The sequence below is a fragment of the Myotis lucifugus genome, unplaced genomic scaffold, assembly GCF_000147115.1.
Source record: "Myotis lucifugus unplaced genomic scaffold, Myoluc2.0 scaffold_60, whole genome shotgun sequence".
In the NCBI taxonomy this organism is placed as follows: domain Eukaryota; kingdom Metazoa; phylum Chordata; class Mammalia; order Chiroptera; family Vespertilionidae; genus Myotis; species Myotis lucifugus.
This window is the reverse complement of record NW_005871108.1, coordinates 1,778,040-1,792,370: the sequence shown is the minus strand read 5'-3', so window position 1 is coordinate 1,792,370 and position 14,331 is coordinate 1,778,040. Positions and strand designations below refer to the sequence as shown.

Sequence of the window (14,331 nt, the reverse complement as noted above, 5' to 3'; positions counted from 1 at the left end):
CTGGCCTGCCCCTCTCACAGTCCAGGAGCTCTCAAGGGATGTCCTACTAACAGCTTAGGACCGCTCCCCAGTGGGAGCGGTCCTAAGCCACAGTCTGGCCTCCCTCTGTGGGAGGCAACAGGGCCGATCAGGGGAAGGCGCCGCCCCCATCACCCCGCCGCTGCTGCTGCCACTGCTGGCTGCGGTGGCTGCAGGCCCTCGGCCCTCGCTTCTTAGCGCTGGCCCTTCCCCCTGCTCACTGGTGGGTGGGGGGCAATCTGGGGCCAGGTGGGCCGGGGGAGGGGCTGTGGGAGGTTGAGGCACAGCAGGTCACACCCTGTCCAGCCTCTGTGGAGGCATGGTGCTGGGACCAAGCCCATGCTGCTGCCTCTGTGGCTGCCTCTGCAGAAGGGGCAGCACTGGGACTGGGACCGTGCAGCCCCCTCTCTCATTGCCTCTGCGGAAGGGGCCACTACACCAGACCGGCCTGCACCGCGGCCTCCCCGACACCGCTGGCCCTTGGCCCTCGCAGCCGCTGTGGCTTTGTCCAGAAGGACATCCAGAAGACGTCCAGTCTATCTGGTCTAATTAGCATATTACCCTTTTATTAGTATAGATAATGTCCCACTCTGCCTCATCACAGTTTTTTACTTATTTTGTCTTACATTAGTACAGACACACCAGCTCTCTTTTGGTTACTATTTGTATGGGATATATTTTTCAATCTTTGTACTTCCCACCTCTTTGTGTCTTTGGATCTAAAGTGAGTCTTAGGCAACGTATAGTTGAAACATATTTGGGGGTTTTTTAAAATCAATTTTGTCAATCTCTATTATTTAACTGATTAGAGAATTTTATCCATTTACATTTAAAGTAATTACTGATGAGTGGCTTCCATCTATTATTTTCTGTTTAAATGTCTATTTTAGTTCCTCTGTCCATTTTTAAATTTGAATTGCAGTTTTTTATTATTATTAAGTTGTATGAGTTAGGTATATATTTTGGCTTTAATCCCTTATCTGATAAATGGTTTGCACATCTTCTCCCATTCTGTAGGTTGCCTTTCATTTAGCTGACTGTTTCTTTTGTTGTGCTGGAGCCTTTTAGTTTGACGTAGGCCCACTTGCTGATTTTGCCTTTTGTTGCTTGTGCTTTTGGTGTTATGTCCAAAAATCATTGCTCAGATCAATGTCGAGAAGCTTCTTATCTAAACTACCAGATTTAATAAATTCAGCAAGTTAGCAGGATACAAAATTAACACCCATAAATTAATGGCATTTTTATACACCAATAATGAACTTTCAAAAAGAGAAACTAAAAAAAAAAAATCCCATTTACCATTGCAACAACAAAAAAAAGATAAAATACCTACGAATAAACTTAACCAAGGAGGTGAAAGACCTGTGTTTAGAAAACTACAGGACATTGAAAAAAGAAACAGAGGAAGTTACAAAACAAATGGAAGAATGTACTGTGTTCATAGATTGGAAGAATTAATATTATCCAAATGTCCATACTACCCAAAGCAATCTATAGATTCAATGGAATCCCTATTAAAATACCAATGGCACATTTCACAGCTCTAGAACAAATAATCCAAAAATTTGTATGGCATCAAAAAAGACCCTGAAAACTGAAGCAATCTTGAGAAAGAAGAAGAAAGTAGGAGGGATCACAATACCAGATATCAAACTATACTGCAAAGTCTTGTAATCAAAACAGCCTGGTACTGGCACAAGAACAGGCATATAGGTCAATGGAACAGAACAGAAAGCACAGAAATCGACCATTACACTGAATTAATATTTGACAAAGGAGGCAAGAACATACAATGGAGTAAAGATAGTCTCTTCAATAAATGGTGTTGGGAAAATTGGACAGATACATGCAAAAAAATGAAACTGGACCACCAACTTACACCATACACAAGAATAAACTCAAAATGGATAAAGTACTTAAATGTAAGATGGGAAACCATAATCATCTTAGAAGAATCCATAGGCAACAAAATTTCAGACATCTCTCTTAGCAATATGTTTGCAACACATCTCCCAGAGCAAGGGAAACAAAGGAGAAAATAAGCAAATGGAACTACATCAAAATAAAAGGCTTCTGCACAGCAAAAGAAACCTTCAACAAAACAACAGTAGAGCCCACTGCATGGTGTACATATTTGCCAACAATATCTCTGATAAGGGTTTAATCTCCAACATTTATAGGGAACTCATACAACTTAACAAAAGAAAGACAAACAACCCAATAAAAAAATGGGCAAAGTACCTCAATAGATACTTTTCGAAAGAAGACAGAAGGAAGGCCAAGAGACATATGAAAACATGCTCAAAGTCACTAATTATTCAAGAGATCCAAATCAAAATGACAATGAGGTATCATCTCACACCTGTCAGAATGGCTATCATCAACAATTCAACAAATGACAAGTGCTGGCAAGGATGTGGAGAAAGGGGAACCCTCGTGCACTGCTGGTGGGAATGCAGACTGGTGCAGCCACTGTGGAGAACAGTATGGAGTTTCCTCAAAAAACTAAAAATGGAACTTGCATTTGACCCAGTGATCCTACTTCTAGGAATATATCCCAGGAAACCAGAAACACAAATCAGAAAGGATATATGCACCCCTATGTTCATTGCAGCACAATTTACAATAGCTAAGATTTGGAATCAGCCTAAATGCCCATCAGCAGATGAGTGGATTAAAAAACTTTGGCACATCTACAAAATGGAATACTATGCTGCTGTAAAAAGGAAGAAACTCCTACCATTTGCAACAGCATGGATGGAACTGGAGAGCATTATGCTAAGTGAACTAAGCCAGTCAGAGAAAGATAAATATCACATGATCTCACTCATTTGTGGATTATAATGAACAACATAAACCAATGAACAAAAAATAGATCTAGAGATAGAGAAGCATCGATCAGATGCTCAAACCTCAGAGGGAAGGCAGGGGAGGGTGGGACTAAAGGGGAGAGATCAACCAAAGGACTTGCATGCATGCATATAAGCCAAACCAATGGACATGGACAACAGGGGGATGAGAGCATGAGTGGGGGGGGGGAGGTTGGGGGCTAATGGGGGGATGAGGACACATCTGTAATACCTTAACCAATAAAGAAATTAAAGATAAAAAAATTATTATTATTATTTTAAAAATTTAAAAAGCCAAGTTCAGTGCTCACATATACTAAAACTGGAACAATACAGAGATGACTAGCATGGCCCCTGCACGAGGATGACACGAAAATTGGTGAAGTGTTCCATATTTAAAAAAAAAAAAAAAAAAGCCAAGTTCAAATTTTATATTTTCAGACTCTTTGGAAGTTTTGTTCCAGGACATGGCATCCCAAAGAAAGCCAAACTCGGGGCTCCAGATTCCAGTCTGCAGCTCAATTCTCTTTACTACCCATTCTATTTTTTCCCACACTATGAGGGTCCTTGGGAAGGCACATGTAGAGACATACAGGCTTGGGAAAGAGGCTACAGACAGTTTGGGTATGGATTCTGGGTCCCCGTTACCCAGAGCACAAGGATGAAGCGGTGAAATCAGTTTCTAGGTTAACATATGCCTTTGGCCTCAGTGACACTTTGCACTACAGGAAGGGATGCGGCCAGATGAAGGCCAGAATAGGGCTCTCTAGAGCATAGGGCCAGGGCAGGGACTCTCATTGCTCAGGCTTAAGTGCGAAGCTTGCCTAAGCTAAGAGAAAATGTGTTTATCTGATGAAAGGAGCAGCACTTATGGTTCTTTCATAATTAGCCCTTATCCATGCAAATACCTTATCCAGGTTTAAGAAATCACTCCATTAGATTCAGTTGAGTTCTTTTTTTTAAAGAATATTCTTTTTAAAAATATGTTTTTATTTATTTTAGAGAGAGAGAGGAAGGAGAAGTGATAGAGAGAGAGAGAGAGACATCAATCAGCTGCCTCCTACACATCCCTACTGGGGATTGAGCCCTCAACCCAGGTATGTGCCCTAACAGCAAACTGAAACAGCAACCTCTTGGTTCACAAGTCAACGCTCAACCACTGAGCCACACCAGCAGGCTCAGTCTAGTTCTTAAAGTTGCTGCCTCAGAACTGGGTTGGACATATGTTAAACTGTGGTTATGAAAAATCAATGAGGTGGAGACACACTAATATCCTTTGGCAGGAGGCCTCCATCTGAATTATCTGAACCAATTTAGCCATTAAAACCTTCCTAGAAAAGTCTATAGGGAACAGAAAACGATAATGTTGAGTGCTGACAAGGAAGCTAAGAAAACATACTCTCCTCAACTACAGATAGATTGTAAAATTTATACAACCAAATTGACAATATTTACTAAAAGTCTTAGGAAAGTCCTGTTCCACTAATCTACCTAATCACCTCTAGGAATTAGTGCCAAGGAAATACTCGTGTGGCCAGTAGACACTAAAAACTATTCCACAATATATAAAAGAGTTTGGGGGCAATTTTTAAAAGAAAGCTTGAGTGAAGGAAATGGAACAGGAAAAAAATAATTTTAAAAGGCAGTGAGCTAATGAGAAGCTAAGATTAGATGAAGCCAAAAGAATTCACCATTACTGGGATGAAGAAACTTCATTTAAGATCACTTATGTCTTCCAGTCATTTTGAAATTTGATTGTTATTCCAGGTAATCACCTTCTCAGTAATCCTCCTTCCCAAACTCTTATATAAATTCTGATAAACTCCTAAATGCTTAGTATGAGTAATTTTATTTTTGTTGGAAGTTAAGAGAGAGGTTTGCACCAGGAAGGATGAATATGGTACAAGTCAGAGTTAGCGCCTGAAGACAGAATTCTAAAAGGCCAGTGGATCCCTGAGAATGTAAACATCTCTGGAGTTAGCAGAGAGCTGAGGACCCCAGATTTCCAAAAGCCATGCAGTTGGTGGAAGTATGAGACAGTTTTACTACACCTTTCCGACTAATCAGGAAAATCCCATAAGCTAATATTCCAGTTAAACAAAGCTATTTTCATTCTATTAAAGAAAAATTTTAGAATGCTATACAACATGTTTCCAGATGTTTTCTGCTGCTGTTGTTGCCTTTTTTCTCTTTGTTTTTATATTTCCTGATTCTTCTCAATAAAGCACGTTACACAATAAAGCTATTTTTAAATATTGTTTTTAATTGATGTAAAAAGAAAAAATGAAACAAAAATCTTTCCAACAAACACGACTTCCCTGAACAGCTCCTTTAAATACCTAGCAGCAGGTGGATTTTCAACTGTGTGGGAGTTGGCCCCCCTAACTTCCACATTGTTCAATGGTCAGCTGTTATTTGCTCTCCTACTTATGTCCTTTTATAAGTAGAACATTAAAACAATTTGTACTTTCAAAAGTCCCAAATTTTTGAGGTCCTGAGATTTAACAGTAAGTACTGACTGGTGATTTCCTCCTCATTAAGAAACATCCTGTTCTTTATTCATCCCATCTTGCTGTGGAAACACTTACTGTTTAAGCTCTAAGAAGATTTGCAAGAAAAAAAGATTCTCTGGAATCAATCGAGGAGATCTAGCCTCAGACTCTCCAACACCAGGGGACAGAAAAGACATACACAGACACACTTGCACATGCACATGCAAAAGCAAACATACATCACTGAAGTAGGAATAGAGAGAGACACCATTTTTTTCTAAGATACAGTCTTAATGTTATCTGTGGGACAAAGGAATCTGAGTTCTCTAATCAAGGAGTTGGTGAAGAAGACAGTGCAGGTTAGATACAGAATGTTCTCACCGTTGCACAAGCAATACATTTTGTTAGTATAAATCTTCAAAACCCAAAGACCAATTTGTCAGCCCCTCCCTGTTTATATTTCTCTTCTTGTCAAGAATAGAGTCCATGCTTTACTTCACTAAGTCTCTAGCCAATAACCAGGACTCCTTGTTTCGCTTCTTTAAGTCATTTGATTCCTTGGGCACACCACAGCCCTGTATTAACCCAACTATCTGTTGCGTACATTTCTGCATGTAGATAGACAAGTGTTGCTATTGGCATTACACAAGAGCATACATTAATACCACTATAAATACACGGTGATCAATCTTGATTAGTTCACCTACACTGTCCAGAGGCTATTTAATATATATTGATTTCAGAGAGGAAGGGAGAGGGAGGGAGAGATAGAAACATCATGATGAGAGAGAATCATGGATTGGCTGCCTCACACCGGGAATCAAGCCCGCAACCTGGGCATGTGCCCTGACCGGGAATTGAACCTGTGACCGCCTGGTTCATAGGTTGACATTCAGCCACTGGGCAACACTGGCCAGGCTGTCCAGAGGCTATTGTACTGAACTACATACAATCAGAGCCTGAGTGAGAGGTGGTTAAGCTAAGAGCTATAGAGATGGTATAATCTCCAAAAGCTTTTTTTATTGATACCAGTGCCCTGGTTGGAATCTAAAATAAATTGTCATGCTTCAGAAGGATTTCTGGATGGGTCTTAGACATGAAAATGACGGAGAACAATTCAAAATAAAGTCTGTTGATCTTTCAAAAGAGTTATAATGCCATAGAAATCAGAGTCTGGGTAACAAAATAATTCATACAGTTTCCTAAACCTACACTAACAAGAAACATGTTGCTAAAGTAGCAGAGCTCCCAGAAGAATCCCCTCACCCTAGTCTCCTCCAAGGTATGGCCACTGAGAACTAGGGAAACCTTCACCGAGATCAGAACAGAAAGAATACAAAAGAAATCTCTACACTAGTGATTTTCAACTGCGGCAGGCACACTGGTGTACCACAGGAATTTTTTAAATATGCAACACCTGACTAATTAGTCAGGGGCATGACCTCTTGTCCCTTAGATTGTCTCTTAGATTATATATATATATATATATATATATATATATATATATATATATATATGATAAGGACACATGTGTAATAACTTAATCAATAAAGGAAAAAAATGACAAGAGCCAACACAATAATAGCCATCTGGTGTGAATGAATCAAAATTATAACTATTTTTTGTCAGATTAGCAAAAAATATAATGTACTTTTTGGTGTGCCATAGAATTTTAGTAATTAATTTATGTGTGCCATGAGATGCAAAAGGTTGACAATTGCCACTCCACAATGGCAGGAAAAACAAAAAACTTTGCTGTTCTTATCCATTAGGACAATGCTTTATGTTGTTATCTCTGACTTTTCTCGCTTTTTTTCTAAATGAAATTCTTATTGTAATCATACGATTATTCCTCCATCATTATATATTGCTTGTTTGTGAACAATTAAATTAATCTAGGATGTAGAAATAAAAATTGGCTTTCATTTGGATTGACTAAAGTGATAGACACAACACCCAGAGATCCTAGACTTAGCTGAATGCAATAAATGGAATAGGCTTCATTATCATTATTTACATTAACTCATTCACTCTTAGAAGTGAGTACATGTCTACCTTGGTCTATCTGGGCAGACAGTCAAGCACAGATTCTTCTCCCCAGGAGTCCACAGCCCACAGAATGGCATCAGATGATGAAATAGAACATGCTGTGTCTGATTGTCTGATTCCATGTAGGGGTAAAATGGGTGACCTCAAATTTCCGGCGCCTGCCCACATGATGCAAAATCCACAGATCAGAATTTTGGGGACACGCTTCGTACCATACCATCTGTTCTGGCTCAGTGCATAAGAATCCAAGTCTCTGAGGAAGGTGACATGGTGTGCAACTCACTGGACCAAGAGCTTCGACTGCCACCTCCCTTGGGAAGCCTGGCCATGAGGCTCTTCCTGATCATTGCAATTCTGCTTTTCCAGCAGCCCACAGGTAATCCAGAGTTTTCCAGGGGCTCACACAAATCAACAATGGGATGGAGTATTTCTAAGAACCCAAGATAATTTTATAATTCATAGTAGAAAGAAATAGGTCCCCCGGGGATGACTGAAGTCTACCCAGTGTCATGAGAGATTCCCTCTTTGAGGCCTTCTACCATGGTACTGTTCTTAAAATGGAGTACTCAGAGCTGAAAAGAGGCCATGATTTCCTCTGGGAAAGTCTCATTGTAGAAAGTAATGCACCCAATATATAGGGATGCACTTATTTCTTTGGATACAGTTTTTACTCTGGCATCCAATCATATTGTCTTCCATTGTATATATGGTAGAGTGTGAATAGTGGGGAAAGAGTGGAAATAGGTATATATTAGTCTATTTTACTACAGAGTGTGAATACTCACTAACTTTGGAGTCAGGTTTAAGAAACAGGCCTTCACTACTGGTTTGTCAGCTTTGGATAAATGGGGAAGACTCTCTAAGTCTGTTTCCTCATTAGTGGAGATAATGACGCCGGACTCATGAGGGCCTTATTAAATGACATAACATTTGTGAAACACCTCGCATAGGGCTTGGCACATACTAAGAACCTGAAATTTCTCTTTCAAAACCGTATCTATTACATTTGCCTCTTATTATAGTCATGGTGATGGCATGTCCCTGGGCCCCTAAATTCCTAACAATCAAAGGAGTTCTAGAACCTGAGGTTGGAGGCATCTTTGTTCTCAGTCTTCCTCCGGGGCCTATTCTAGAAGATTGTACCAGCCAGAAACCAAAATTTGAACATCCTAACTCTTAGATCATAGAAAGTATTTAGGATCACTAAAGGAAAGAATATATCTCAAGGTAAGCAAAGGTCTGGGGCTGAACATTGGAGGAATTCTTGCAACTAGAGGTAGAGGAAGAATGAGGAGTCATAGAGGCATAAAACAAGTCCAAGATTATTATAATGACTTAGAAGCCAAAGGAAGATATGCATTGGCAAAAATGGACAATGCTAAAAAAAAAAAGAAGAATAAGAAAGAAATGGACAATGCTAAGATTAACAGAGGAGGGAGGAAGATTATTAAGGGGAAAAAATACCTGACTGGTAAGAAAGTCATTTGTGACCATGGCATGAGTATGAACCCAAGAACATAATTTGACCCAGACATAAATACATAATAAAGAATTATTATACTCTGGGTAATAAAGGTGGAGCAGTTATAAAAACAATGAGTGCCTGGGAACATTCAAACAGAGGAAGATTTGCTGTGGTTCCCTGATGGAGTATAGTGCCATGCCCTGAAATCAAGGAATCAACTTCTTATTTTCCCATATAAGATCTGATGCTCTTGATGGAGTCCATCAGATGTTGACTGGAAGCCCAAAACCTTGGAGAAACTAAATATGAGTGATCAGATAGATATAAACACTGAGGTTTGCCTTCTTGGGGCATCCTCTGTGGAATATTACGGGTATCTGCCTTGTGAATCTCCCATACACCTAATCCCTACAAACTTCCTCTATACTTTCCATCTCCAAAGTTGCCTTTCAATCTCAAACACTGACCTTGACCAATTGTTCTTTATGTGCACAGTAACTGAACAACTTAAGAAATGCTGGGGTCAATATGTACAAGGAAACTGCAGAAAAATATGCAAAGTAACTGAAACACGTCAAGTACTATGTGAAAATGGGAGATATTGTTGCCTCAATATCATGGAACTGGAAGCACGCAAAAGAATACCAAAGCCAACTCGTCCAAAGCCAATCACATATGCAATAACTTTACCTCAATATTATGATACATATGTAGAAAATTATATAAGCCCCAAGACAAATTCTACATAAATCAAGTACAATTCTCCATTCATTTATTTCTTAACCTATTCCAATAAACTAAGGTGAAGTAATTCACATCTTTTCCTGTCTGGTTCCTTAATTTTCAGAAGACCTTAACGTAGATTCTAATAAAGTTCATTGCCAGTTTTCTGACTTATTTCTTCTTTAACCAGCAATTGGACACTCAGTATGCCAAGTGATAAGAACAACTCAGAACCTCCCCTTGAAAAGGGGATATAACCAGTGCACTACAAAAAAAATCTATGTGGAAAATTGAAACAAGAAGCTCAGGAAAGCAGACATGTAATTCTGGAGAGAGAATGGTGAAGCCAAGTGTTCAGGGGAAATTCACCAGTGAGTTAACAGTAGTACTTTGTGAACTGTGTCAGATATCAACAGGTGACTGATAATAAAGAAAGTGATTCGAGTAAACAGACTGAAATCAACAAACGGAAGGAAATTAGAAAAGACAGGACCTTTCAGAAGGATATACATGCACTTTGGTTTAAGAATAGCACAACCAAAGTTGAACTATGGAAAGTCTAATTTCTTTAGTTCTCCGTAAAATCAGTGAACTGGGAAAGGGGGGATGAACAGATTGCCACTATGGTGGCGCTCACTATATAAGGTGGAGGCAGACATAAATATATAATTCCAAGACAGAGGAGTTTGTTGTTATTTTTTTAACTTTATTTTTATTGTTGACACTATTACAGATTCCCCATCCCTGCCCCTTTGCCCACCTACACCTAGACCCCGCTATCCCTTCCCTCTGGCCATCACCACACTGTTGCCTGTGTCTGTAGGTTATGCATATATGTTCTTTGGCTAATCCCTTCATCTTCTTTCATCTAGTCGCCCCCTCCCCACTCCTCTCTGACAGCTGTCAGTCTCCTCCATGTACCCAGGCCTCTGTTGTTGTTTTGTGTGTTACCACTAGTAACAGCGTCCTTTTGGTGCTTGGGGCCCTTTGGAGTTCAGAGAAAACGTAAAGGACCTGGGAATCGGTCTGAATTGCAGTATTAGGCCCAAAATCCAAAACAATGACAACACCCAATGCTGTCAAGGATGTGGAGTAAAACTCTCGTTCACTGAAAGATGGGACATGCCACTTTGAAAGATAGTTTGGCAGTTTCTTACAAAAATAAACACACTTTTACTATACAATCCAGCAACTGCAGTCCTTGGTGTTTACCCAAGTGAGCTGAAAACTGTCCACACAAAACCTGCACGCCAGTATTTATAGCAGCTTTATTCAGAATTACCAAAACTTGGAAGAAACCAAGATGCCCTGCAGTAAGTGAATGGATAAATAAGCTGTGATACTTTCAGACAATGGAATATGTATTCAGTACTAAAGAGAAATGAGTTGTCAGGTCATAAAAAGACAGGAAGGAACCGTACATGCATATTACTAAGTGAAAGGAGCCAATGTAAAAAGGTTACATTCTGTATGATTCCATCTATAGGACATTCTGGAAAGGGCAAAACTATGGAGGCAGTACAAAGATCAGGAGACCTTGCACATATTCAGTGCTACACACTCCCACCTCAGATCCCTAGCCTTCATCTCAGGATCTTCTGAGGTCACTTTTCATTCATTCACTGGTTTTCTGTGGCGTGATTCCCAACATCACCTCCAGACTTGGAACCCAATGTGATTGCCTGCACTTTTAAATCACTCTGTATTGAATGCAAAAAAAATGCATTAAAACTGGGAGCAGATATGAAAAGAGAGATTAAATGGTTATTACAATTGGCCAGGTGAGAGGTGGTTTGGACCAAAGTGAGGGAACAAAGTGGGTAGATCAGAGAATTATTTGGCAGCTATAATTTATAATAGTTGGTTATTCGTCGGATGTGGTGGGAATGAGGGTGATGCCCAGGTTTCAGCCTACAGTGACATGAGAAACTGAGAGATGGTAATGTCACTCTGTGAAGTGTCCCAGTGCACGGATTCCTACACATTGAAAGGAAATTAACTAGAAGAAATATTTTAATATCGCTATTCGCCCTTTCTCTATAATAGAAATGTCAACCAAATTCAAGATCCACAATGACAGATCAAAACACACACATGCAATTGGTGCCAGTGAGAGCTTTATATATAGATAAACTTGCTTAATTAGACCTGCTTTCTGATTTAGCTAAACTTTTTCCAGCCCAGTGAAGCACCCCAACTTCTCTTTCAGGTAATTGTCAGCAATACAGCAGTAAATATCAACATGAAGCAGATTATTATTGTAGATCATGCAGGGAGAACAAAGGATAAAATATTTAACTATAGCAGTGTTTGATATATTCTGCCCAGTGAGAAAACCTGAGGTCATTTTCAAGTTCCACCATTTCTTTCTTCTTTTCAGTCAGGTCAAGTTTCTAAGCTTTCTAAATCTTCATTTTCCGGCTAATGAAAAGAAAATGGGATTCCACCGAGTCTCCTATCTACCTACTCCAGGACTTCTGTGAGGATCAAATGAGATGAGGCAAATGAAAATGCTTCACAGACATTTGGTTAAACTGTAAAATCTTTGCACCTGACTATAAAGCAAGCCGTGTTCCTGAGCTGAAGAAACTCCAAGGAGACTAGTCACTAGGGAGAGGAAGCCGGGCATTGCTACGTGACATCATTACCCTGTGCCCACAGCGACTGTTTCCAGGCTGAGCTGGGCTGTGGGCCACATTTTGCACCGGGGTCTTGGAAGCATTGGCTGCGATTAAGTATCACTCCAGGGTGGTGACAGGGCCTGTGTCCCACTTAGGGGAAGCCGAGTGTTGGCTTGTCAGCACCAGGTCTGCGGTGCCGTTTCTTTTTAGATGGCCTGTGCACATCATGGCAGTTCCTGCACTGAGTGTCTGCCCCCTGATGGTCAGTGTGCATCATAGCTACCGGTCAGATGGTCAGATGGACACTTAGGCTTTTATATATATATAGATATATATCCTATATAATAAAAGCCTAATATGCTAAGTGTCCAGTCATCCAGTGATCAGTTGACTGTTCAACCAATCAAAGCATAATATGCTAATGATATGCTAAGGCCACTCAACTGCCCGCTATGACGTGCACTGACCACCAAGGGGAAGATAGTCGACCAATTGATCAGTCGCTATGACATGCACTGGCCCCAATTTTGCACCGATGGGGTCCCTCTGCCTGGTCTGCACCCTCTCGCAATCTGGGACCCCTCGGGGGATGTCAAAGAGCCAGTTTCAACCCGATCGCACAGGCCACTCCCCTTGGGAGGGCGCCAAATGCAGCTGGTGAGCGCTGCTATGGCAGCGCAAGCCTCTCCTGATCGGGACTGATTGGGCGCGAGCCTGTGGCAGGCGCAGTGGGGCCGGGATGAGCGGGAGTGGCAGGTAGGAGCTGCAGGCGGCGCTGAACTGTGGGTTTCGGCCCTATCCCCGCAGGCCACCCAGAGGGGCCCCACCCATGCACAAATTCGTGCACCGGGCCTCTAGTATCTATAATAATAAAAGGGTAATATACTAATTAGACAAAGCCAGGGCCAGAGGGAAGACTGGGTCCCAGGTGCCTGCCAGCGACCTGAGCAAAGCCCAGGTCCCGGGTGCCAGAGGAAAGCCAGTGCCGGCAGCCAGGGGGAAGGAAGGCCTACTCTTGCATGAATTTTGTGCATCGGGCCTCTAGTATATATATCGCCCACAACTGCCTTCTGCTGCCAGCCATCTTGTGGCTGTGCGCGCCGCCATCTTTGAGGGCGTGGCAGTCAATTAGCATATTCCCTCCTTATTGGCTGTGAGCATTGCCATCTTTGAGGGTGGGGCATTCAATTAGCATATTCCCTCCTTATTGGCTGAGGGTGCTGCCATCTTTGAGGACGGGCAGTCAATTAGCATATTCCCTCCTTATTGGCTGTGGGCTCCGCAATCTTTGTGATGGCATGAGGGTCAATTAGCATATTCCCTCTTTATTAGATAGGCTAGAAGTGTGTGTGTGTGTGTGTGTGTGTGTGTGTGTGTGTGTATCCTTGTCTTGCCTCATAATCACAATTCCAGCTGCTGATTTAAGCACCCTGAATGAATTCTGGGAGCCATGGATTGAACCAGGGTACAGTTTTGTTTTGTTTTGTAAATATATTTTTATTGATTTCGGAGAGGAAGAGAAAGTAAGAGAGAGATAGAAACATCAATGATGAGAGAGAATCACTGATTGGCTGGCTCCTGCACACGCCCTACTGTGGACAGAGTCCGCAACCTGGGTATGTGTCCTTGGCTGGAATCAAACCCGGGACCCTTGAGTCTGCAGGCCAACACTCTATCTACTGAGCCAAACTGGCCAGGGCTACAGTTTTAATAGTTATGGTACACAGAGTTGACAAGTGAATGCTCAGTGAGATCCTGACAATACACAAAGCTGGCAGCAGGATACTACATTTGATGTATATAGTATCACCACTGAAATTACAAGTAAATCTTCCTTTATTTAAGTGACTGTAGAATGATGCTGATTCTACTTCCTTCAATATAGTCACCCAAGGTCATCTATTCTGCCTTCCCAGATTCCACTAACCTTACTGTCACTTCATGCCCCAATTCACTCTTTCCCCTCCTCTAGCCTACTCTCTGTTGGAAAAGAGACTGCGTCTTCTCTATGTCTGGGAATATGGTGTGATCCAGGGTGAGGTAGGTCTTTGAGGCAGATACGATGCCCTGAGAAATACAGGCTTTTTTCCTTAAACAGTGACCTAAGAAAAGGG

At 41.3% G+C, this 14,331-nt stretch overlaps 1 protein-coding gene and 1 pseudogene across 1 annotated transcript; both read left to right on the top strand.

The window, feature by feature from the left end:
* Positions 1-3,170: 3,170 nt before the first annotated feature.
* LOC111826199 lies at positions 3,171-3,266 on the top strand (annotated as a pseudogene).
* A 4,469-nt stretch (positions 3,267-7,735) lies between these two features.
* On the top strand, positions 7,736-9,622 carry LOC102439859 (beta-defensin 127). Its single transcript, XM_006089382.1, has 2 exons — positions 7,736-7,784; positions 9,369-9,622. The coding sequence occupies exons 1-2, from the start codon at positions 7,736-7,738 to the stop codon at positions 9,620-9,622; spliced, it is 303 nt and encodes a 100-aa protein (XP_006089444.1).
* The last annotated feature ends 4,709 nt before the right edge of the window (positions 9,623-14,331 follow it).

Excerpts from the sequence above, each read along its gene's own strand:
- LOC102439859 (XM_006089382.1), top strand. The coding sequence starts at position 7,736 with ATGAGGCTCTTCCTGATCATTGCAATTCTGCTTTTCCAGCAGCCCACA. Across the intron at positions 7,785-9,368 it reads GCTTTTCCAGCAGCCCACAG|TAACTGAACAACTTAAGAAA; the intron begins GTAATCCAGAGT and ends TTATGTGCACAG.